This window comes from Erigeron canadensis, chromosome 2 (genome assembly GCF_010389155.1).
Source record: "Erigeron canadensis isolate Cc75 chromosome 2, C_canadensis_v1, whole genome shotgun sequence".
NCBI classification, from domain to species: Eukaryota; Viridiplantae; Streptophyta; class Magnoliopsida; order Asterales; family Asteraceae; genus Erigeron; species Erigeron canadensis.
Window position 1 is genome coordinate 24763812 of NC_057762.1, and position 27512 is coordinate 24791323.

The 27512-nt window shown below is 34.6% G+C and overlaps 2 protein-coding genes across 2 annotated transcripts; one reads left to right on the forward strand and one right to left on the reverse strand.

The window, feature by feature from the left end:
* Window positions 1-15314: 15314 nt before the first annotated feature.
* LOC122587662 (caffeoylshikimate esterase-like) lies at window positions 15315-16506 on the forward strand. The gene has a single exon (XM_043759831.1). The coding sequence runs from the start codon at window positions 15392-15394 to the stop codon at window positions 16406-16408; it is 1017 nt and encodes a 338-aa protein (XP_043615766.1). The 5' UTR covers window positions 15315-15391; the 3' UTR covers window positions 16409-16506.
* A 1948-nt stretch (window positions 16507-18454) lies between these two features.
* Window positions 18455-26875, reverse strand: LOC122587019 (DNA-directed RNA polymerases IV and V subunit 2-like). The gene is made up of 8 exons (XM_043759079.1): window positions 26735-26875; window positions 25264-25748; window positions 24415-24627; window positions 23076-23965; window positions 21723-22014; window positions 20363-21319; window positions 19658-19929; window positions 18455-19157 (listed from the first exon to the last, which is right to left on the reverse strand). The coding sequence occupies exons 2-8, from the start codon at window positions 25741-25743 to the stop codon at window positions 18656-18658; spliced, it is 3606 nt and encodes a 1201-aa protein (XP_043615014.1). The 5' UTR covers window positions 25744-25748; window positions 26735-26875; the 3' UTR covers window positions 18455-18655.
* Between the last annotated feature and the right edge of the window lie 637 nt (window positions 26876-27512).

The window sequence follows — 27512 nt, forward strand, 5'->3', positions numbered from 1 at the left end:
TGAAGAACTTGAAGACATTGGTTTAGTTCCAACATTTTGCTTTATTGGAAAGTTACATGATTTGAGCAAATTGAAAGCTTTTTCATAGTTGTTGTTAACAAAAGCTTGAAGAATGATGTTTTTATACTCCATTTCCAATTTAAGTTTGTTGAAATCTAAAAGCAAGGTCAACCATTTATCTCTTTCATTTTCAAATTTCTTTGTTAAGGTATCAAGTTCACTGAAATAAGCTTGAGTTTCTTCAGAAAACTTGACTGGTTCATCAATATTTGGAAAGAAATGATCATATGAAGCATTTTGATTGACACTCTTCTCAGACTCAAACTCAACCAAAGGATCAAGGGTCTCACGGTAGAATTCATCGAAGTCATTGTCATTGTCAGTTTGGATGGCAATGCTCCGAGTCTCAATGGGGTTATCAACATCAGAAAATGGGTCATTGGTCTCACTTTTCGGTTCATCGAATTCATTATCATGGTCAGTTTGGATGAAAATACTTCGAGACGTTGTGGGACTATCCACATCAGACAAAAGATCAGAATCACTGTCCTTTGCTAAAGTAACATCAACTAATTCACAAACAGATTTGATTGTAGAAGAGAAAGTAGAAGAGGTTTTCAGCACATCACAAATAGGACAATTAGGATCAATGCAATCAGAAGAACTGTCATAAGAGGTAGTAGGTTTGTCTGACATTCTTGAGTTACAATGGCCTTGAGACACCAAAGCATCTATCACGCGTTGTAGTTCCAAAATGGTTTGTTTCAAGTCGGCCACTTGGTTTTTTAAAACTACTTGAGGGATATAAGGTCTTGGTGGCGATGGTTTAGGAGCAGGGATGTCAACCTTGGGTGTTTGAGAACTTGAAATTATAGCAAATTTGTTATCCTCAGACTTTTCATCAATTTCCTCAATGATGATAGATTTTGGTTTGTTTTTAGAATGAAGTGGAAGATTGAAAAGATCGAAAGAGTCATTGATTTGATCATAATTCAAGTTAATTCTACAACCTTTGGATAGATGCTCATCAGTCTCAAAATTACCATAACTTGGTTGAACATATTGAATGGTTAGGCCATATCGCATAAGATCAGCATCGTACAGGGAGGGGACTTTAGTTCTGCCAGTAAGTAAATTATTGGGTTTCTCGAAACCCAACCCTTGAGTAAAGTTAGAATCAAAATCTCTAGGTTTATGTAGAAAAATTTGCTTGTTAAACCGATCGAGTTTGTAAACCTTGACTTGGTAAAATTTGATTTGTTCTTTTAATTCATCGATTTTACTCTCAAGCTTTTGGTTTAAAGAATCTTTGATGCGACAAGCATAATTTAAATCAGAGATTTTATCTTCAAACTCTTTGAGTGTAGGTTTGGTTTCGAGAAGTCTTTGTTGCAGGGTAACAAGATCCTCAGACAATGCGTCAGCACGGAATGACTCATTAGATTTGGCAATTTGTGCTTCTTTAACAGTCTGAGTTAGCTCATGGACTTTTAACTCAAGGTTTTGTTTTTCAAGAAGTAATTCAGATGAAGGAGTGAAAGAAACTGAAGCTTTTGTTTTCTTAAGAACATCAAAATCCATTTGAAGTTTTTCAATTTGAAGTTGAAAATCCTTTAAAAGGTTGTCTTTTTCAATCAAAACTTCATTTAACAAAGAGATGTCTAAGGTTAAAGAGTTGTTATGAGCAACAGTTTTATCACATTCAGACAGTAGACAAGTGATTTCAAAGAGAGGAATATCAGAATGGAGATTAGAATTTACCTCGTCATCTTCTGTCTCCGAGCTGGCAGATCCTTCATCAAGAGCTTTGGATTTCTTTATCTTTGTCATGAAACAAACATTTGCCTTCAACTCTTCGGTTTCTTCATCAGTCAAATGGAGCCACTGTTCATTCTCTGCAAGAAGAGCCATGCCACACTCTTGTTGTTTGACAAGCATCAACTTATTCTGATAATATTCTTTGTTCTTCAGAGTGGGCTTTGGGCAGTGAATGGCAAAATGACCAGGAGCACCGCAGTTATAACATTTCTTTGACTCAGGCTTTGGATCAGAAACCTTCTTTTCAAACTTTTTGGGATTCTCAATCTTCTTGTTGGTGGGAGCAGAGTTGTCATTGGATTCAAACTTTGGAGCATTGGAACTTCTAGCATATGAAGACACAGATGAAGTGCGGAGTTGATTGTTTGTTGGTCGACGCTTGAAGTACTTGCGTTCGAAGGATTGGGTAAAGTATGCCAAGTCACGAGACATTTGTTTCTCAGTATCATCCAATTATGGATCATTGTCAACAAATGGTTCATCATCAGAGTGCATTTCGTCAATGGAAATGTTGGAGGAACAATAAGACTTTCTCTCAGCAAGTAAAGCAAGTGGATCTGTGCTAGAGTTTTCAGGAGCCTTGGATTGTTGTTTCTTCCTCACTTCCCTTGCATTCAATTTCAACTTTTCATACAAACTGTGGATGTCAAGTTTGTGAAAATCTGATTGGGTGTTGATCTGAGTACCAAAAGTTTGCCAAACAACTTCTAGGCTTCTGATGAACTTGATATTTAGTTCCATTTGTGTTTTCTTGACTTTTTCCTTTCTCAGATCATTGAGGACATTACAAAAACGGTCATATGCACTTTCAAGAGATTCACTTTTTTCCTGCTTAAAGGTTTCATACAAGTCAAGAACAAATGACAGACGAATGGCAGTGGAGACCTCTGAACCTTGAAATTGTTTTTCTAGTTCATCCCATATCTCTTTACCAGTGACATAGGAGTCAACATTTCGATAGATTTCATTAGGAAGAGCATGGTAGAGATAAGACACAGCAAAATCATCAGCTTGAGAGCGGTTTTTCTGAGAAGCGCTCCAGCTCTCTGGCGGTAGAGGTTCCTTGGTAACTGGATTAGTGTGTTCAACAGGCCCATTCTTGTATGATTCCTTTACTTGAGCTCCGAGAGGTTGTTTAGAGACCCAGTTCATAAAACGGTTTCTCCATTGTGGATAGCAGTCACGATACAATACCGGTGGGCGAGTCTCAGAACCGATGATCAAAGAGTCCAAACTAGTCATTGGAAATACAAAAACCGGTTTTGAGGATAGAAGTTGAGCAGAGTAATGTTTTCACAAAAGCAGTGAATTAAATTGTAAATACCGGTTTTGATGTAAACCAGGTATTTAAACAACAACCACACAGTCAATCTCAAAAAGAAATCGATTTTTCACAATAGATGAACTAATACCGGTTTTCGTTTTGGAAGAACAAAAACCGATTTTCGACAAAGATAAAGATCAATATAACGGCTTACAAAGTGTTCAATAGAAGAACAAATACCGGTTTTGGAGGAAACCAGGTATTAAAGCATTCAAACACAACAGCCACACAGCAATTCTTTACTAATACCGGTTTTCAGTGATGTCTTCACTAAAACCGGTTTCCGTGGAAAACCTTAAAGATTATAACGGGTATGACAATTGAAGTTTAGAGGAACAAATACCGGTTTTGGAATAAACCAGGTATTATAACAGTCAAACTATTAAGAGGTAGGAACTAAAGAACTAAAGTACTGATACCGGTTTTCTACAAAGGAAGTAGAAAAACGGGTTTTCAAAGCGAAAATCTAAAATTATGACGAGTTATTGAATTTATGAATAAGTAAACTAATACCGGTTTTGGTGTAAACCAGGTATTGAGAGTATAAGAAAAATGAAAATTTCGACAGAAAGACGGTACGAATTCCGGTATCAAACCCGGTATTAGAACAATGAAACACACAGAGGAAACCCGGTATTAGACCTACCAATCAAGAAACTTGAAAACCGGTATAAAATCCGGTATTCAAAACAGAATGTTTGTTTTTCGATTTCAAGACATTGTGATTTGAGTTAGGATTTAAAACTTTATGAGTGATGTTTTAGGAAGGTAATTAAGGAGTGGATTAAAGTAAGAAATTCGTTTACTTTAACAAGTATAGAGGATAAAGATCAAAGCTTTCGGTTTTGGGATAAAAACACAAAATAGCACACAAGATGAACAAAATCAACCCATGGATCATTCACAAGTTGTGATTTTGCTCTGATACCAAGTGTAATGTATGCAAATTGTGTAGTGAACCTTTAGAAGTAATAAAGGAAAGTAGGTAATTGAGGGAATGTAGGTATTAGAACTACTATTAATATTGAGCAAAAAGGTTAAGTATTATTCCATGTGGGGGGTTTATATAGACATATAAATTGCACTTAAACCCCCTCTCATAATTACAAATAAGTACATGGCTAACTACATGATAAACCCTTATCTAAAACATAATAGACTCAAAGGACAACATAATTACTTAATTACAAAACGTGCACTACAAAATATAAAGCTAACAACTTTTGTGATCAGTATTAGCATATGCATCCTGTTAAGCTTCATATTAATATACTTCTTTCTGTCGTTCAAAAAAAAAGCTTCATGTTAATCTGTCATAAGGAATGCGATGTCTGGTTTGTCTAGCATCTTATGGCTTTTGCTCGATAGATTATGAAGTTTTCTTTTTGTTAATTGACATTAGGCTACTGAAGATGTGAAACAAAGATACCACCTGATTGCTACTGTCGGAAACTTATGTGTGACTGGAGAGTCGGCTTTTTTGCGTTGCTTTCTTTTGATTTTGCATTGTGAACTACGTCAAAATATGAAGTGGGAAGTGACTATTTTTTGCTTTTATCTTTGGGACTTTGGGAGTACGATGAGGCGAAAATGGTTATTTATTCTGTTCATATGGGGAGTCAATCGGTATCTAATTGTGGTACTAGGTTAGGGTTCCCTCCATTACCTTTTTTCTGTTTATATGGGGTATTTGTTGTGTTCTCTAAATTTCTTGCTTCAGGTTATGTTATGCCCTTCTTTGTTGTAAAAATAATGTTTGAACATCAGCACATGTTTTTGTTCATGTTGAAGTATCGGCTATTTTTATTCAAGGATTATGGTTTTTGGATGTCTTTCTTGGTTCTAGCCCTACCTCGGTTTCTATTTTTGTTTTTGCTAGCTATTTGCGTCTAAGATGGATAAATGAGGCCAAATGGGAGGGTTCCAAGTTTTGTACCATGGGTTAGGTCGGTTATCTGTGTCCCTTCACAGTTTCTTCATTTCCGGGTAATTGTGGGTTCTTTGGATGCTGAAAAATGGTTGTTGTATTATATCTATTAGCAAAGTTAGTAAGGTAAGATCTTCTCACGTATTATCTTATATACTAGTATATATTTTTTTTATTTTATCCAGTTTTCTACTACGTATGTTCCTTACAATCTTAAACAATTAGTCAATTAGTGAGGAACATTTCAGTTAATCTATGATTGAAGGACAACTCCGTTATTTTATCAGTGAGGGACATCTTGGGCAGCGAACCTCCTTCATCTGCAAGAAAACAGAGTAAGATACGCTATCGGAAGGAACTGGCTGATGTAAGGAAGCGCCTGCAAGGGCGGTTTGTAATTATAACCCCACTTAGTCAAACCCGGAGTTACAAGATGTTTTGTACGGTTCTTTTATTAATTATTTGAATAAGTAACAGGGTCCAATATCACGATTTATAGTTTTTGTGATTTCTCTTCTTGCTTAACAAGAGTATTTGCGAGGGCTTTGTTTGCTACAAAGGAGGTTTGAAGTTTGCAAGTTCTTGATAAGGTCATTTCATGACATATATACTTTGTAGAATTGCTAAAAGTAGATTGAAATAGAAAAAGAAAAGGAAATACTTCACTAAGACAGATACTAGTATGATGATAACACATTGATCCATATTATGGTTCGGTTTTGATTACAAACATACAACTCAGCAGCAGAAAAAGTGCAACAGTTAAGCAACCTTCCAAATTCACCTTTTCATTCTCTCCAGGCTTCAAATCTGTCACCAGGTGGGAGGTTTACCCTATTCTAACTGACCAAATCTTGTTTACTGTTTTATACCTTTTTTGATCCATTTAGTCTTTTCTACCTTTTTGATCCATTTAGGCTTCAAATCTGTCCTGAAGTGTCCTGCAGCAGTTTTGGTCCTCTCACTGTGAAACCGCTCCAGCCGTGGTTTAACAAATTGGGTTTGGGGTGCTTCATCACTTTTGTTCTACTCCTTATCTGCGCGCAGCAGCTTTCTGATCTAGGTAACGGAGATGGTTCTGTAATGTAGACGCGCATAGGCTGTCAAGAACAAAAGATTTGATTTTACCATACATATCTACGAAGTGGCTGTTGCCATCATCATTGACAGTATCAACAAGTGCCTCAAGCTCAATCCTAGGATAATGGCAGCTTGAACGTAACATTTCCTCGTTAGTCGGGTCTATTTTCATGTAATAAAAGTTGAAATTATCCAAAGCTACACCGAAATGTTTGAGCTTCAATCTACATGAGATTGCTTCGAGAGGTTCTAGATATTTGTTACTATAAGCAAAGAAAACAATTACTTGATTAGCAAACGTATATTAATATATATATATATATAGGATAGAATATATATATATATAGGATAGAGATCAAATGAGAAGGTACCTTAAGGAGATCGAGAAGGGAGAGAAGCTTCGTTTTTTATTTTTTTTAACTTGTTTTCTTGACTTTTATTCTTTTTTTTCACATTTTTTATTCTCTCTTTAATTAACTTATTTCATATAAAAATTTTTAAAAAGTTTTTAAAATTATTTTTTTTCAAAGGGCATAGCCCGTAAGCTATAGGCGAAGCCTTTTGGCTTATGGTAGAGCCATAATAGCTAATAGCGAAGCCCGTTAGGTAGATCACCCCATCACCGATCATCCCCTATGACCTATCACCCTCTATGACCTATCACTCCTACCAGCTACCCCTTATTAATATCCTTAAGGGCGAATCCCGTACCGTACCCTTACATGTATTACTCACTAACTCGGGTTAGAAATTTTTTATTTTTATTTATTTTTTAAAATTTTTTTATGGATTGAATTAATTAAAAAAAATAAGAAAAGTCAAAAAAAGAATAAAAGTCAAAAAAAAACAAGCTAAAAAAAATAAAAAACGAACATTCTCTCTTTTCTCTCCTTAAAAACCTTCTCTCTGGATCTCTACCCTATATATATATATATACACACACGCACACATACTCACATATGGAATAGTAAATGTGTGAGTTCAATATAGAAAAAAATTTTCAAGATATCAAAGCCATTAGCTTTCTTTGGTATAAAAATAGAGCTAAAATGTATAATATAAGTTGGCAAGATTGGAGTCAGTTTAATATTGGTATGTAGTGTATTTTGTATCTGGTGTCGTCATACCCGATATGGGTGTGTCGACGTTTTTGTGTGAATAATAGCTACCTTTCAAAAAAAAAACTTAAGCTAAGGTATGGAAACAACCTTATTTTCCCATAAAATACACACACAAACTTATACTGTATATATATAGTGAAGGGATCAAGTTAGAACCACAAATATGGTGAGAATCGTAAGAACCATTGAAAAATCATTTTTGCCCTTAGAATTAAGGGCTACACCCGTACCGTAACAACCGTCACCATTTCTTGGATCGCCGCCCATCAAATCCATACCATTCTCATATGCGTCCGGTGACAACCCCTTTAGAATGGATATAGGGCAACGCCCGTACCGCATCCATACGTTTTCTTAACACGTAACCCACACATTTTTTACCAAAAAAAAAAAAAATTCAAAAGATTATAACACGTAACCCATACATTTATGTTTTTTTTTTGAATGAGTTTTTGTTAAAATAAAATAAGAAACAAGAAAAGTTTTCAAAAAGTGAAAAATAAAAATAAAAAACCACACAAAAATGAAGAAAGAGGTAGGGAAACTAGTGGTTCTCACGGTTCTCTCCATATTTATAGTTCTCACGTTAACCCTACCCTATATATTTATGAGGGAATGGGAATATAAGTATGTTAGGTACCTAAGCTTAGGTGTGGAACACTCAAATATTGAGGAGGTCATGCATTTATTCATTAAACAAGAAATAATAAAATATTAGTATGTGAGGGGTTCCACACCTAAGCTTAAGTGTCGGGCAGCCTTATATTCCATTATCCCCAAATAAATTAACGAATTTAGGATCAAGATAAAGTAACGCCTCAACAGCGGGGGGCTTTAGGTGGGTCGGAAAAAAACAATTTAGGATCAAGATAATTTTACGCGCGTCTCAGCAGCGGGCTGCTTCAGGTGAGTCGAATAAATTAACGAATTTAGGATCAAGATAAAATCATCAACGAATTATTATTATTATTATTAATAGATCAACAATCAGGCCCTTAGATTTATGGATCGATCAATCAAGATACAGATGAGGATGACGACGATGATGATATTAAAACCTAGACGAATTGGGTGTTATTTTCTACAAAATTGTTATTATTGTATTTCTAATTAGGTGGATGAGGGATATTTATAGAGAGAAATATTAAACTACGCATGAGTTCCTTTTAATTTTATGACTTTCATCTTTTTTGCTCCCTCCAAATATTTTTTGTTTTTCAATCCCGGTTTTGTGTGATAGTGCTAACGACTTTTTCAATCCATAGGCTCATAATAGCCACACGAACCTTGACCCGCATCATATTGCTAACGAATTCTTTACCCGTATCCAAATTAGTCATATAAACACACTAATCATCGACATTTATTCCCTTTTAACAAATACAAATTCATTTGCAACACCAAGTCAATTGAGGGAATCCATGACGTTATCACTTAAATGAAATAAGAAACATTTCAAAAAACCCTTATTTTATAAAATGCCTAAATGAAATAATTGACTAAATGCTTATCTAGATATCACTCATTGTGTCACGTCTCGTATGCCAATTGGTGACACATTACTATCCAGCAAATTTCTTACACGATTCGTTCAATTTTATAGATTAATTATATACAATGAACCAGATGAAAGTTGTTGTCACACAATAAAAAAAGTGCTACATCTCCAAATACTTTGATCCAAATAAAAAAGGTTGATTACATAAATAATACATGAAGTCATGAACTATGCATAATATTATTGATTGTTTACCTATAGTTTAAATATTATGCAGTCATACCCCAACTTGTCCGATTAAGATGTATTATTGTCATGTTTTAGCAAATGCTTTTGCATTATATGTAAATAACCTTCATATCTTCATTGACTTGCTAAATTGCAAGCATTTGACTGATTTAGAAGCTGCTATCATGATTTTAACGGTGTAGCGACGTACCTACTATCATATGTTTATCTATTCAAACTAATATATTTCTTTTTTATTGTTAATAAATAATTCTCAATCTTTGTGAAAGTTATTCTATTTCAGTGGCATTCTTAAAGGTGTTCTTTGATGTGTACCAGACATGAAAATAATTTGGATTAATGCATAGTGAGCCCTAATCTATATTAATGTCCCAATAGCCCGATTTCCTAATTACAATAATAATAATTTCCATGACCTAAATAATTGGCCAATTGCCTATTGGCCTTATTTAAAAAATTATCAGATAAGACCTAACTGACATTACTATAATTAATTAACTAAATAATTAAAAACGACACTTAACCCTCTAACTTTCACTTTGCTCCATATCGTTCTTCAATCAATTGTAATCAAGTCTTTAAAGCCAGCTTCAACAGGACACCCTTGCATCATATTTTACCTTTCTAATACAACAAACATAGTCGGGTTTTGGGGTCAAGTACATGACATTAAGTATCCGTTTTCCATGACCTCTATGTGACATGATAAGAGATGACGTGCTTTTGTAATGTCGGGAGATATATTTATAAAAATTGTTACGACAAACGCCAAATCATTGAAGACGTACTGAATTTGGTGTACTGAAACCGTAAGATTAAATGTGAACAATGCATAGAGGATGCATGATGTATATGCCTCAACTTCTTCGTGACATTCATACGAAGTCATCTATCAAACTATCAAAGTATTATACTATTATCCTACAACTCATACAAGCCATGTTCTTAACCGTATTGTTAGGGGCGGACGCGGACCTATGTACAAGATAGGCTATGCACTTGCATACCATGTGCCTCCTATTTGCAATGTAAAGTTTTAGCTTTTTTAATTTGGGTCTTGTAGTAAAGTTTCTTAAGAGTGCATACCTAGTAATTAATCATTTGTAGTTGAGTGGTTGAAGATTAAACTTTTATTATTTGTCAATCATGTTAGGATGACTAATCCGACGACTAATTGAGAGGCTGCAGATTAAGTAGTTCTCTATGTAGTTTGAAGATGATTACCTTGATAGGGAGATTCGATTTAAGAGATTTTAGGTGATTGGTGAATTCGTGAAGATAAAGTCATAACTAATTATAAGTATGTAAGTATATATTATAACTGATTAAAACACATCTGGCTCAACTCTTATATATAAGAGATGAAAACATGTCCCATCTGGTATCATCTCACAAAAGTTCAACATTCTGCCCAAGTAGAAAAACGCCTAAAATTACTTCATAAATCTAATTATATTCTAGATATATAGGGAACTTCTTGTGATCATCTTCACTTTTGTTTTGTACTTAGGCCATTGGCCAACATAAATTTGCATTTCGACATATATAGAATGAGTATTAGATACAACTGAGTATATTAAAAATTTTCTCATGTCATTGTGATATTGTTTGACCAGTTGATGATTTATCAGCAACTATAATTTAATAAAATCCTTACGCTATTGAAAAAAGAAAAAAGAACAAAACATAAGTTTGTATTAGCATTGTGCATCTTATTTCCTTGATTTTGTCAAACAAGAAAAAGTGATAACAATAGGAAAAGATATATACCGAGCAATATCATTTGTATATATCAGTTCTATTGTTGTTCATATACAATCGATTCATGCTTTAAGTTATTAATTAAGTAGCTATATATGTGATCACGTAAACAATGAACATCAAAATATATGTGGTGTATGGTAGGGGCATTCATCATACCGTCAAACCGTCAAAACCGAACCAATTAAACCGGGGTACTTAGATTCGTTTGGTCAGATTGAGTTGTTAAAGTCTGGTTTGACAATTTAACTTTTGAAAAACCGGATTCCCTGATCCGATTACAGTTTGAGCAAAGAACAAACCGTCAAAAACCGGACTGGACCAAATAATATATATATGTATATTTAATTCACATATATATTAAAGTTATTGGGGACATTTTTATTTAACATCTATAAATTTCTTTAGCAAGTGAAATATATAAATATTATAAAATATCTTTTTAATTGTGTTGTCTATTTGTTTCGTATAAAAAAAAGTTATGTGGAAATATGTATAAATATATAGAGAAATAAGAAAAAAAAAACATATAATAAACGAAACCGTCCAACCGGACAAACCGGACCGGCTTATATGGTTTGGTTTGGTCCGGTTAGACAATACACTTGGTTTGGTTTGGTTTGATAAATTTTAAAACCGAAAATATCGGTTCGGTATAAAATTTTGTCAAAACCAGACCATAAACACCCATAGTGTATGGAAAAAAAAGTGATAGTTGTATGTATCATTGTATTATCACTTAAAATACAATAGTATTAAAAACGTTAATATTTTTAATAAAAACCAATACAGTAGAGTCCAACTAAAGCTAACTATAGACGAGAAAGGAATGACTAACAAACTCTAATCACTAAGCAGATAATCCAATAAAAGATTTTAAAAGATATACTAGAAATGATTTTCAAAGAAAACATAATACAGTAAATTTGGTTCCGTGTTGTGTTTGAAGTTTTATTCTGTGCATTTCTTTATAAAACAAATTATTGTCTCGTTTAATACTCAATAAGCTCTATATACTATCCAATTGGACGTCACTATAATGTCTCGAATGCTGACTGTTAACTACTAACTATGTCACTATAATGTCTCGAATGCTGACTGTTAACTACTAACTATTAACTCGTTGTTAAAAAAAATACCCGATAAGCTCATATATTTAATGAATGGTAAAAATTTTATAACACCGTACATGATATTTATAACCATGTTTCGTTCTTCTCAATTCTCACATTCTTTGTCTTATGAATATTTCGTTAACTACGTTATCCTGTTGCTTTGCATCTTTTAACTTTTTAAGTTTTAACAATGGTCGATGTCTACTACATGCAAGTGTCGACGTTTTTGGTTCGCTGGCATTAATTAGCAATGCCAAAGCAACACCAATATCTAACTAGATTAATACCTGGTCGGTGACCGGGTAAAAAGATAAATTGATATATACATCATACATTGCAAAAAATTATACGTCAAATTATTAGAAAATATATTGTGAAAGAGAGAAAAAAAAAACATATAGTTTAATTGTAAAGATTGTTCTATTGATATTATTATGAGTCTTATGATATTAGTAAATTTTTTTTGGCATGTTTATTGATATATGAAATTTAATATGATAGATTAAATATAAAGTTCAGATAAAATTTTACACACGTGTAATTTTGGGTATATCATGTTAAGGTTGTCAATAGTCAATCTAACCCGATACTCAATTTGAAGAAAAACAGTTTTGGGTCAAGTATCTCAACCTGCCAACCCAGCAACTTGATTTTTTTCAGGTTAATTCGGGTTGGCTCCTTTGGTTGTCAGGTCTACCTAGTGGTGTACAGAAACGGTTTTTTACTCAATTCGACCCGGTTTTTTGGTCAATGAGGCCAAAACCGGATTTGACCCAACCCAACCAGGTTTGATACCGGTTTTTGGTCAAATTTTGACTGGGCATTGACCAGGTTTTACCAAAAAAATTTTACCAAAACTCGTGCCAGACCCGATCTCAACCCGATATAAAAAAAAGCCAAACCGGTTAGTAAGCGCCGGGTTGGGTCAGACCCGGTTGTTGACCAGTTTTGGGTTCAGGTTCGGGTTTCAACCTGGTTTTTTGTACACCTCTAGGTCCACCTCCCAACCTGAAATATTTTTATATTAATTTGTTTATAATTAATACTGATCCGTTTGACAAGAAACCACACATTTGACATTTCAACCCGTCAACCAATTTTGTCTAGAAAAAACTAATTTGACTAAATTGATCCAATAACAACCCATTTAACCTAATAACCCACAAACCTACAGGTTGACGCAAGTTGGGTCTTGGTTGTAATTTATGATATGAAACTTTAGTGGGTTTGATTAAGGTTAAAGATTTATAACCTGTCATCCCAATTAGGGTGTATCTAACTGACAAACGTATATATCATATATAAAACTTTCTATGAATCTTTATGTAGGCTAAAAAAAACTCTTATTGTTAAAAAAATTTAATTATAAATTTGAGAAAAATTATACACTATAAATAGTTATAATTCTTGCATGAACAATAATGGTGGAGTACATAATCCCACTTATTTTAAATGAACTTTAAAAAATCACATGTTTAAAAATATATAGTAATAATGTTGATAAGCTACTATTTCTCATTATGTTTCACAATTGTGTTCTAGTTATATAGACTGCAGTCAATTTACCAACCCATATATTAATTTGGTTTTTATTATGTTCAAATTAAATTAAAAATAAATAAAAACTATTATACTCCGTATTTTTTTTAAAATAATTTATTTGTATCTAGTATTAAGCATCTTCTTTAAATTCCAAATATAATTATTAATATATTTGTTTTATATTTAACTTCACTAATGAAAAGATTCTTTTTAAATAAATTTTAAATCATTTCTAAAAATAGACTCAACCAATCAAAACATAAGAAAATAAAACCATCAGCCAATCAGAAGCTAGAAAATTCAATCTTTTTTTCTCTCAGCTCTACCGGCAATATATATATAATTTCACTGCTTAGAATCTAAGAGAAAAAATAGTTACATCTAATCTATCAAAAATAAAACATCGAACCAGCTTTTGTCATTTTCATACGACGATGTTGGATAACAAGATTTTTTAAGTAAAGTTTGTATCATCTACAGATTACATTAAGCAATTATATAATTTACTTTTTATAAATACTAAATGGGTGTCCGCACGTTACAGCGGTACCATTTAAAAACCGATAGTTAAGTGTGGTGATGATGGATACGAAAGGCGATGGTCGGAGTGTCGATGATGATAGACACTGTCACACTAGAAAGTGATAATATGAAAGAAAGGGAGACAAAAAAGTGGTGTGAAGTGAACGCGTGTTACTTATTTTAGGGTTAGGATAATTTAAGGATATTGTAAAAAGTGTTTAAAGTCTTAAACCTTATTTTTTTATAAGGGTTTATAGATTTATAGATAAATGTAAAAGTACGTTAAACTTTTATAACAGTAAATATATGTATAGGTTTTTACATCAAAACACAGTAAAAAACATTTTGATTTTGACCAAAACACAGTTAATTATATATATATATATATATATATATATATAAACTTTCAAAACAAAAGAAAAAAAAAACACTATCATGACCGCCTCTCATACAATCACAAACGCAAGACACTCAAACATACATAAAAATAAATAGAAAAGTGTATGATCATGATTCTTTGTCTTTAAAAATTAAAGTTAATAAAAAGGGCATGACTATGATCCTTTGTATTTAAAAATAAAAACTAAGGATATCCACTTCTTATAAAAATGATTCTATCCAAAAAAAATCGTCTTTATAAATTAGACTTTTTTATATCACACACTTCTTATACACGACTACACGAGATCCGCGTTTAAGTAAAGGATGATGAGCGAATAAACTATGAATCCGAACCAATGCTAAAAAGGGGATGGAGATCACGACCGCCACCAACAAAATGTTGGTTCTAATTCATGTCAAAACCAAGAAAACCAAACAAAGCACATGAATATCATTTTCTAATAAGCATCAATAAATATGAATATCATTTTCTAATAAGCATCAATAAATATGAGTATAAGTCAAAATCTAACCCTACCCATGTACACCTGAAATCCGACGGTACAATAAAATCGAACCTGTGACTTAATTTGTTACTCTATTGGACGGGTCGGTTCTGTTCAGGTTTAGACGGATTCAATTTGATTATTAAGCATAAAGGATATTTGTTCATGACATATCAAAAGCCGGTCCAATCCAACTCAAAACCTAACTGTATAAAAAAAATTAAACTCATAACCCGACCCATTATCCTATCATACAGATCATATTGGAGCTGGTCAAGTTCAAACGAGTCTGGATTAAATTTCTAATTTTCCGGTCAAATATTCATCCGTACCTATCAATCTATCATTACTATCTTCAACTTCTTAGTTAATAATTGTATACGTATGTAGTTGCAACCAACGCTCTTCTCACCTCACTCCTACCCCACACACACTTCTATATAATTCAATTCAACCCACCATACATCTTCTCACTATCCATCCCAAAATACAATACATACAATAATTATAATTATAATTTAAAAAAATAAAAAAAGGAAAGAAAGAAATGGTACATCCAATTGCAGAAGCTAATGAAACAAGCCCTTTTGGCACTCTCACTCCTGACCAATTCTACGCGCGTCACAACATCACTCACACCACCCAATACATTACTAACCCAAGAGGCCTCAAACTCTTCACACAATCATGGACCCCACTTCCACCCACCAAAATCATTGGCATCATCTGCGCCGTCCATGGCTACACCGGCGAGTCTAGTTGGTTTATTCAGTTAACCTCTGTTCATCTCGCCAAAGCCGGTTTCGCGGTTTGTGCTATTGATCATCAAGGCCATGGATTTTCTGATGGCCTTCAATATCACATTCCGGACATTACCCATGTTGTGGATGACTGTATTTTGTTCTTTAACGATTTTCGTGAGAAACACGCGCCGTCGCAGGACTCTCACGCGCTTCCTGATGGTACGAACGCGCCGTCGTTGCCGTCGTTTTTGTATTCGGAGTCGCTTGGTGGGGCGATTGCGTTACTGATCACGCTCCGACGTGACGCGGGAAAGCCGTACGATGGGTTGATACTCAACGGGGCGATGTGCGGGATCAGCGACAAGTTCAAACCACCGTGGCCGCTGGAGCATTTTTTGTCTGTTGTCGCTGCAGTGATTCCAACGTGGCGCGTGGTTCCCACGCGCGGTTCCATACCCGAAGTTTCCTTTAAGGTAGAGTGGAAGCGGAAGCTTGCAATGGCGAGTCCGAGGAGATCAGTGGCGCGTCCACGCGCGTCGACAGCGCAGGAGCTGTTACGGATATGTCGCGAGGTGCAAGGGAAGTTTGAGGAGGTGGACGTGCCGTTTTTGATTATACATGGTGGTGACGATGTTGTGTGTGACCCAGCGTGCGTGGAGGATTTGTATCGACGCGCCGCTAGTAAAGATAAGACGATGAAGATATACCCGGGGATGTGGCATCAGCTAATTGGTGAAGCGGATGATGACGTGGAAGCTGTGTTTGGTGATGTGGTTGAGTGGTTGAAGACCCGAGCTACACGCGCCACTGCTGATGCTTAGAATGGTTATTGTGTTTAACTTGTGAAATTGATAATTAAGGAGTTGTAATAATCTTTGAATTAATGGTTAATCCTACTTTCTAGAGTAGACATTGAATACCTTATGAAGTTATATAAAAATGGATTAAATTCACATTAGAAGTTATAATTACAACATATTCATATAACTAGTAAGCCGTTTTAATCATAATAGCTTCAAGGCGAACGTTTATTTAACTGTGAAAATATGCGATGAACCTTTTACATTTTGATTGTAAGAGTAATCGGCAAAAACATCCAAATAGCGGGGTACAATTTAACCAAAACATGTGTTTAGTGGTTTGTGAATGTTGATACCAATATGATACCCGGATTAAACGGTTCTATCTGATTTACCCTACCGACATACCGTCTTCGCATTGAGTAACTATCCTTTTAGTGATAAAATTGTAGTGGTAAATTCGTAGTTATGAAGCTTATTGTTGCAAGCATTTGTGCGTTTTCGAGCCATGTGGTAATTGATAGTACAATTAATAACTACAAATGATAGTGTACCATGCCGCCATTAATGCATTGTTGTACAAACTTGACTAAAATCTTGACTGTCATTTTGGGCAATAATGTAACAACCGTTTATAGGTTAAAAATAGAGGCACTTGTTATGTACATCTAATAATGTTGTATTTCTATGATGTATTGACGTATAAATGTTCAAACTATTGACGTATATCGATATACCTGACAAAATGTTTTAAGGCAATATATTACAAGGAAGATCAGGATCAGATATCAATTATCATTGAGGATGAAGTTTTTTATGTTTAGGTTCCTTGAGAAGAAAAAATTTTTTGATGCATGTTACATAATTGATATTTCTGTGACCGGTTTCAAACCCTTTTATTACCACCGAATTTGACCTCATGTGAGATTACTAAGACACCATACCACTAGAACACTTCTGCGGTAGTTAGACAAGGATAACTTTGTCAAAAAGATAGATTGGTAACAACGACTCAACTTTGCCTCATAAGCATTGCTTGAATTTGAGAAATTGAATAATACTCGTCTTTTGAAGTTGGCCTGCATACAATAATATCATAGCAATTTACTTCCAAAAGATACAAAAAGAGCAACTTTAGCCCATACTCCATGTATGGAGTAGATGATTTAAGAATGGAGCAATTTTCCAAGCAATTTGTCATCATTTGTGTGTTTGTATAGAAAAGTTATGTCATATTGTCATACAATGCAAAATGGTTTATTTGACATAAGATAAAAACCATCCGTACATGATCTACAACGATATGCCCTCTATCTAGCTATTGTTCTGAACAAATTGTTATTAGCCTAAACATCTAAGCACGTGGTTGCAAGTTCCGAACGATAAACGACAGTTTCAACCCAAATATTTCTTTTTTGAGGCGGAATTTAAGTTTTCGTCATTCTAGTACTAGATTTTATCGAAACACAAATGAATTGAAGTAAAAGAGTTTAAAGAACCAATTATGCATTGATTTATGCAACTGTGGATTTGAAATAAACTTGAAAAGCATACGCTACCAAAAATTTACCTATATACTCGGTAGTCAGGACTAAAAAACAACATGCTTTTTACAAGTTTTAATGCATGAGGTACAACTATGCATCGTGTACAAACTTAGTTGCATATTCTGTTTTGAAATTAAAGTTGTCAAACAAAATGCACTTCCAGTTTACATTAACTGAAACCAAAGACTTAAAAAACCATTATCTTCTTCGTTTCTATGCCAGCATCGTAAACCCAACTTGAGAGCTCAAACTAAGCATTCATCAACCAAAATATAATATCAAATAAACTATATGCCCAAGTGGGTTAAAATTGCATATACCTCCATTGCGCTTCCTTTTTCACAATAGGAACATCTGCAACAAGTTAACGATACCTACAAGTTGGTAATGAGAGATCAAGTATATGAACATCCATAAGAGTGATCGTAACAGAACAGTAACTGTATCTCCACAGTTATTCTTTTTTCAAACTAAACACTCACCCTACGTTTACGATAAACACAAAACAAATCAGTAGGCATCCACCAAAAACTACACAAATTTGCATACCAAAAGAAACAATGTTCACGTCAACCAAGAGCAGGTACAACTAGCAGAGTGCAAATCACAACATAACATCCTTGCTCTTAGAAAGTTTACCTAGTTGAAGTCATTCCTATTTAACCAATTCACATGATCCTAAAAGCTAAACTGAATTTCATCATACCAAACTAAATCAAATCTAACATAACTCAGTGTCAAACTTCAGAGATATGCCCATACTGAACAGCTCCTGACCAAGTAGCTTAGCACCATAAGGCACACTTACCTTAATGACCTCTTCCACCGAGTCACATACCCGGCAAAAGGGCCCACGGATCTTTTGGCCCCCAGGGACAGATCTCTGGATCACATTCGCCATCCTCTTGCACCTTCTGCAGACATGCATCTCTGAGGAGTCACTGAGAGTGAATAGACGCTCGTGTAGATTAGCAGAGGCTCCATGAGCTATGAGACAGTCACGTTCCATTTCCCCGAACTTGATCCCACCAAATCGTTTCCTGTCTACCACTGGTTGTCGGGTGAGAGGATGTACAGGACCCGTGTTTCGAAATTTGACCTTGTCTTCAGCCATGTGGGTCAGCCTCTGGTAGAATGTCGGTCCCATGAAAACCAGGGATTTGATCATTTCACCAGTCCGGCCATCGTATAATCTCTCATTTCCCCATCTTGAAAATCCGGCCCTGAGGTTCAAAATTATATTGTTATAGCAAACTAAAAGTAAAGTATGTGATTTTGAAAATATATACTGTATATTATTACATGGCATCTAACTTAAAGAAATGGGTTGAAAAGGGCAGAACAAAAGTTCAATGAATATTTTGGGCAACTTTCGATCCAATTGACCAGATCGGCCGTTAACCTTTTAGGTGGCCACAATTACGAGTTTACGACAGAGGTCAAGGAAATGAGACTCGACTAGAAAATGTACACAGGATAGTTATGACTATTGACTGTAGAGGTCAAAAGAGAACATTTTCAATTTCAAGTTCAACATATTATCTACCATTTATGACAAATTCCTAACTAGATTGCACTTTGCAAAAGAGATACTAAATAACAATTTATATTACTATAATTTGTAGCAAAAGCAAATCTATGTTAAAACTCAGAAATTGGAAAGATAATCAAGATTTACCTTAGAAGATGAACTCAGTACGAATAATAAAAAGAGGTTAGTTACCTGTGAAGCTGGTCTGTTATAGCATCAACAGATAAAGAAGAGAAAGGGGTTGCATATCTTTGTGAACCTCCTAACGCGATTCCCTTGCTCAAAGCAGATTCCAGCATCTGCCCGGGAGTTTGTCTTGATGGAAAGGCATGTGGGTTTATAACAATATCTGGAACTATTCCTTGTACAGTAAAAGGGCAGTTTTCTTGACTCTCCAGATAACCCAAAACCCCCTTTTGCCCATGCATGCTTGAAAACTTGTCACCAAGGCATGGTGTACGTACCTAAAACCAACACACCACAGCCTTAGCAAGAACAAGAAAAGATACATATTACAGACATCAAGACTAAAATTATAAGATCAGATAGTTGACCTGCAAAAACTTTTCGACCCTTTAAAACAAGTGTAAATTAATTACAAAAACAATTAAGGAAAATCAGGCTGGATGTTGTCGGTACTGAAAACACTTTGGAAAGCCTAACACCAAATTTCATTGTTAGCTGATATCAATTTAACCTATTTGAGCTGTTGGAGAGAAAATACTAAATGGAAAACGTTCACAAGTAAATCAGTTGAAATTGCCATCGCTACTAGATAAAGACATTTTACAACCATTTTGAAAAACAACCATGGAACAAGCACCAGGTCTTGAATAGTCTCAATAAGGCAGGTTGGGTAGGCAGTATTGCTAAAGTGCATTAAACAAAGCAAACTACCTGTCTTAGAGATACAACGGCAAAGTTCTGCCCTTCATCATTTGCCGATAATACTACCTTTTGAACCATCCCTCTTTCAGTGTGTTTCAATTTCACACTATGATCAGCCCCCGATTCTGTAGATTTCCCAATCACTATATCACCACTCTGCAAATTGGCACCAATAAATGGAAAACCATCATCATCCAAACTATCAACCCTTCCAATCTTACTTTGTATCTTCCCAAAATTCACAGCATCATCATTCTTGATCTTCAGCCCCAAAGCTTCCTTATTATTAACTTCTGCCTTATAACTTCGAATATGTTCTGAGCGGAACATGCCACGGTCAAGTGAAGCACGATTCATAACCAATGAGTCCTCTTGGTTGTAACCAAGATGTACATTAACAGCCACAATAGCACACTGTCCATTATAGAACTCAGGTCTAGGGATCATACCCTTTTGACTTTGACCATGAAGTTGACCAGCTTTTTCAAGACAATCAGACAGTATGGTCTTGAAAAGAGGCCTCTGTGGGTAAAATAACTGGTGAGAAAGAGTATCGACTCTGATGTCAGGGTTTGTGCACGAGTACCCCATTGCTTGCTGACTGTGTTTCTGAGACTGCATGAGGACCCTTTTGGCATGATCATGATTAGCAAAGGGAATAATGCCACAGCTTAAACCTAACATGCATGACATGTCAAGTTCACAATGTGTGTATTTTTCAGGGTTATGATCTTTACTTTCTAGAAAAAGATATTTCATGTCCCATGCTGTGCAGCAATCTTCTTCCTCTTCCGTTCCGATTAGTTCTACAACTCCATTATCTAAAAGATCTTGAAACGAGTATCGTCCCCCTTTTAGATGTTTGATTTTGTGCAAGTTTTTAACAACTAAAAGCGGGCGCAAAATCCTTCCAGCATCACAAAAAATGCGCACTTCTTTATTCTTAGTATCTCTTTTAATTTCAACCTGAAACAAATTTAGGAATCTTTTAATGATAAATCAAATCCTAAGCTATATTGAAATATATATATATATATATATATTATTACAGGTGATACAAAAGATAGCTAACAGGACAACCAGGTGAAAGTCCCAATTTGTATATCGTTTCACTTAGAGCTTGAATCATTATCGCAATAACATAGTTGTTTTAAAACATATTTAAAGCATTAACTATTTATAAACCATGAATGAGAGAATAATGTTTGCAAGTGAACCCCATGCATTTCCATATGTAGTAAAAACAATCTGTGACAACCTGAGTGCCTTGACCCGTTACTCAACCTATACCACCAACCATTTTGCCACCTCTATTTGGACAAGTGTAAATATGCAACCAAAAAGCCAGGAATATGTAAGAAAGACTGACCATCTGGGGCACTTCCTTTGTGCGTCGCTTGTGCCTAAACTCAGCCACAAATGAGGCAGAATTTTTGCATGTTCCCACCCAATCACCATTAACAAAGATTTTATCCAAGCCAGTAAGTGACATTTTGGTATCTTGTGCCAATTGCTCCATCCCACAGGCTATCAATATGTCAGATAGTTGTTCCCGGACTGTAGTTGACACGAGAGCTGTGCCAGCCAAATTTTTTATCAACCCACAATGTTCTCCATCAGGGGTAGAAAGATAACACAGCTTTCCCCAGTGAGAAGGGTGCCTACAACCACCAAGCAAAAGATTATTGTTTAAAGTATACCGAATAAACAAAAAAGAAACTACAAAAAATGGGAGAAGGCAAAGAAGCACAGAATATTTTGCGAGGCCAAAACTTATAACGTTTCATGTTATGATATGGGAAAAATTTGGTTAGAATTTACTGCATCCATTATAGTATATGTAACTTTTGTAATGGTTAAATATAACGATCAATTTATTCATGGTAATTAGACAAATATATTGTACTTCACTGAGTTATTATGATCATACAAAAACAATAATACCACCATGTATGCCTACTTGATATATCCCTGACACTCGCTCTTGTTTAAAGAAACTAATAACTAGCTCCATAAAATTGCACAACTCGTTGTACGGCATTGTTGTTTTTATGTTTATATATGTGATCTTCAATTGGATGGACCAAATACATTAAAATAGTGGAAGGCTTTGTTTTAAAGATAATGGATGCTCTGTGCAGCAGATTGAGGTACTATTATGTGACACAAAATGAAGCAGGGATTCATGGAACAAGTACTAAGTCATATTGGCTACTGGCTAAATCTTAAAGAAGGTACAGAAGTTATAACCTACAATATTCAACAAATGAAAAGACATCTAGTACGTTACCAACTAATTATTTTTATATATTAAACCATAAAGCATCTTATAGAGGAGGCAAATTGGGTGAGTCAAGCAGGTTGTGTATGGGCACAACAGGTAACTTGATACGAATCAAAAAACTCTGAAACATTTTATGTAGATTTTACTATACTAATGTGTTTGCTAAATATGATTGCAAAAGAAGAGCATTACAGAAATAATCTAGTTTTATGAACAAGAAATTTAGTACGTTAAATGCATTAACAGAATAATTTAGGTAACTTCTGACCCCGTTCAACCAATTCCTTTTCAGCTAACTTGCAGTTTTAGTGTTTTACTCGTCTAATGAAAAACATAACCGAGCTAACCCTGTCTGGTAAATGGTTCGAAATGGCCACCTTAAGTGATAAAGAAATTATGCTGTGAAAAGGAACAGGAGATCAAACTTGAAAAACTTACGGGTATCTTGCATCTCCAACCTTCCCGGCATAATTAACATGATGGCGTGTTTTCCTCATATCAGCAATCATTTGCAAAGGATTTGCCCTCCTAAGCATAGCCACAACACCATTTGTCTTCTCCATGGATTTGAAGGGATGTGACCAAGAACCTGTTGAAAAGGCCCGAGAAAGCCCATTTGTAATAATGGCAGCATCTAGATAGTGCTCCATAGGGTGAACGTTTCGATCAGGATATAGATCCCGTTGCATGGTCTTCGTCATTTTCTTCACAGCATGTCTGAGATGATTTCTTAGCTCTCTTTCAAGCAACTCACCAGCCAACTCCAACCTCCTGTTCCTGAAATCATCTCTATTATCGACTTTTCTGCGGCCCGTAAAACCTTCCAAGAGACACTTCACCATATAACCAAGATATCGCGCTTTTCTACCAAATCCAGTAATATTTGGAAACAGATACTTATCAATACACTCTGTAACAGACTCGGTGGGTGGAAATCTGCTGTTTTTCAGAAGCTTCTCGATATGAATTAGTGAATTTTTCCCTCTACGGAACTCTGCGCATAACTCATCTGCATTGTGAATTGACGCAATCAAAATATTCACAATAGTTCCATCCTCGATGTCTGCACCAATCATGTCGACCACTTCTTTATCTGACGATACCCCAAGAGCGAAAAACAGAATCCATATTGGTATATCCATCAAACTCAGAATATAACCAGTTATCACGTGTGCTCCTCCTCCTCCTATATCTCCAATTTTAGGAGTATCAACAAGCTTTACATAAACCCTCTTCCTCTTCCAAATATCCGTGTACTGCACACGCCAATTTGGACTGCTCGCCAAAGAAACTCTATTCAATGTAAGCTGCTCTTGAGCAATGAAGGTCTGCCAAAAAAAAAAAATAATTACAAACTATCACTCTAAAAGCCTAAAAGCAAATGAATTGTTGCAAATATCTACCAGGTATGTGGTTAGCTTACAAAACATATTCACCTTAAGAAAAATAATTCAATATGACTGTACTTTGTCTATTACAAAAGGATCATTAGTGAGAAATTCATAGATGTGTAATGGACACATATGAACAGAAAAGTTGACACCACATTAATCAGATATGTTTGCGATAAATTATTTTTTTGTAAAAAAAATAATTCAAAACATAGAAATTGGGATCTCAGGGCAAAACTGCAGGAAAGAGTGAACTCAACGACATTTGGCTAACGCAAAGTTGCAGCAAATCTGTTCGACTATGGCATGAAACGTTAGTTTATTGTGAAGTGAATTATAATACAAGTGAGCTACAAACAAGGCTGGAAGAAAAGCATATGGTGTACCTTCTCAGCTCCCTTAATAATGAAATAGCCTCCTTGATCATAATCACAGTCATCTTTCTCGGCTCCACTCATCCAACACGAGTCAGAATTAACCATCACAGGAATTCTCCCAATATGCACTTCCCTCTCCTCAGTATCTAAGATTTTCTTATCAAGAAACTTCTCTTTCCCAGTTTTAAACTTGTCGCTTCGAACCAGCTCTTGAGTATACACCTAAATGATATATCACAACCACAAATTCATATATCAAATCCACACGGACAAGCCTACTGCATCAGATAATCGCTTTTAACCAATGCTTAAACATTAGATCGAGTGGCATAGGGGACTAAGATGGTAAATCAGTAATACTTGCATATATGTAGCTGGTTGGATATAAAAAGCTTGAGTTGAACTGATAACTTTTATAGTCAGGTTGAATTGACTGAAAGTCTGAAACCTTTTTTTGCATAATTACACTACAAAAAATTGCAAGTTATATGATTACAATTATTATAACTTGAATAATGATCTGTTTTCCCGAATAAAATGATTAGAAAGTTATGCATCAATAATTGACTTTAGCCGTCTTAAGACCTGATTTGATCCATTTCTTTTAAGCTAAGATATGTCAGACATTAAACATAGCCGAAACAATTCTTTCATAAGTAAATGGGTCAAAATTTTCATATCTTTAATCAGATATATCTAGCAGCATTAAAATATTCAATGCACTAAATTAGATGGTTACATAACCATAGTATATGCATGAGCAGGAAGATATAGATCCGTTGGAACTAAGAAGCAGACTTTTGTTGTTCATATGAGAGAAGTCAAAGCAATACATGGAAATCCGTACTATTTTAATACCTGCTTAGTAATATGAACTTTCATGCGAGACGAGTAGGTCATGTTCTGAAGACGTGCATGTCTGGGCAAGAACTCAAGGTAATCTTTACCACTATCAGCAGAAAATTTCTCTCCTGTCCAAAACCTAGGGCGCTCAAGAGTCACATTCCCAAACCTAATCGAAGCAAATCGCCACTCATTATCACCCTTTTTTGAAGGATCATACCCCGGTTCAACAATGATCTCACCAATGGAGTCAAAAACATCCTGAATACCGACTTTGATGAAGTCGTTAAAGGAGTTGATCTGGTGACTTATAAGACCATAGTGTCTAAAAAAAGCCGTTAATGCCTTTTTAGTAAAGGTCTTCAAAGTGACTGCATCGAGATCCTTCAACGATGGTGCATCCATCATATCATCGTCATCAAATTCCTCATCTAAGTCGAGTTGTACAGAACCATTTGTAGGCTTCTCCTTGGAGCTCGGTCCTGCTTCTTCCATATTATCTGGAAGCAATAGATACGCAAAGGAATAAATTCAAGATAACTAGTGCAAAACACAAGATTTGATGAAATTCAAAAGCACAAGTATTCTAACTGATAGTCAAGTAATTTCTGAAGTATAAGTTATTAAACTCCTGAACAAGTCTTATATAATAACTTTCAGCTGATACTTAACAAAACCGTAAAAAAGAAAGTTAACATGACAAGCATATTTTAAGTTCCAAAATATCTATGTACTCCCCCACAAAATCATCACATAACTAAAGGGTGTCTCAAATTGCATGTCGGTGAAGATTATCTAACTGGCACATTGTCAAAAAGCAATACGGAGATAATCATAAAATAGTGTGTGGCAAACCATAGGGAAAAATGATTATCTGGTGCTATTTTCTTGAGAAATTAAAATATGGATTATTTTAAAACGCAAAATCTGTTTTACAAACGATTTAGCGTCACAAAATCGTTGTACCAAACATGCAAGTTTATATAAGTCTATATCCAAGGCATTTGAACAACTCATAGTGATAATGTTTACATATATATAACTAAATAAAAAAAACCAAGCATATACTATATCTAAAGCCCAACATTAATAAAATAAAAATCAAATAAAGACTCACACACAAACACACTAAAAAAACCCAAAAAAAACAAACACTAAAATCCTTCAAAAACAAACAAGAAACCCTAAAAAAAAAATACAGAACAAAAAAAAAAGATGAAAATATCACCATATATAAAGCTACAACTAACACAAAAACCCTAAACTGATTACAGTAAAATAGGAAGAAAAAAAATGTAAAAAAGAAAGAGAAATAATTTTTTTTTTTTTAAATTACAAAATTGTGCTAAAATGATAATCTCATTTCATTTCATTTCAAAGTTTTTGAAAATGGTTATACCAAGACAATCCATCTAAACCCTAAAACCTAAAAGAAAATGCAGAATGATAGTTTCTAGATATTATATTTTATATATATTATACTTACAAGAAATAGTTGATTTTTTTGGTGAGATGAGCGGTTTGTTGGTAAGGGTGGAGGGGAGGGTTTTCTGGGTGAGAGTGACAGAAAAGAGGGTTTTAATTTTAAAGTGTGAAAAAAATGAGGTTTGTGTAGTGAGTGAGTGTCACTGGCAAATGGAGTGAGTGTTTCGTGATCATCTATGAAAATCAAACTAAAATTTTTAAAATTTGACTCGTGGTTTTATTAAGTTTATATTCGAAATAACCGCGCAATGTGGCGGCGTATCGTTGGTAGCGGTGACGACTTGTAGTGACAACGGTGACGAGTAAAATAGATAATTAATGTAAAATAAATCATGTGATTTAAAAAGTTAATAAAAATAATTTAGTATATAAAAAATGTATGCTATAAATGTTTTAAGAAATTCCAAAAATAGAATATTTAGTTTGCTTTTATAAGAAGTTATAGATATAGATAATTTTGTTACTAATGCTAACATATTTTGAAAAATATGATGATTTATAAATTATCGTTGTAAAAGACAAAATTGTTGTTAAAATGTATGATCGGATGAGAAAAAGGTAATCGGGTTAGCAGATTTCTTTTTTAGTTAAGATTGTTTTCAAAAAAAGCTAGTTGTGTATAATCCATTTAGCCAAAGGCCGTATTTAGTTGTTGTTGTTGAATAACCGATGGTGACAAGAGAATCAACAAATCGTTAGCCAACTATAGGAGCAAACGAATCGGTTTCATACGAACAGTATGGATAAACAGAGGGTCATTCCACGTTGGTGTATTGTTA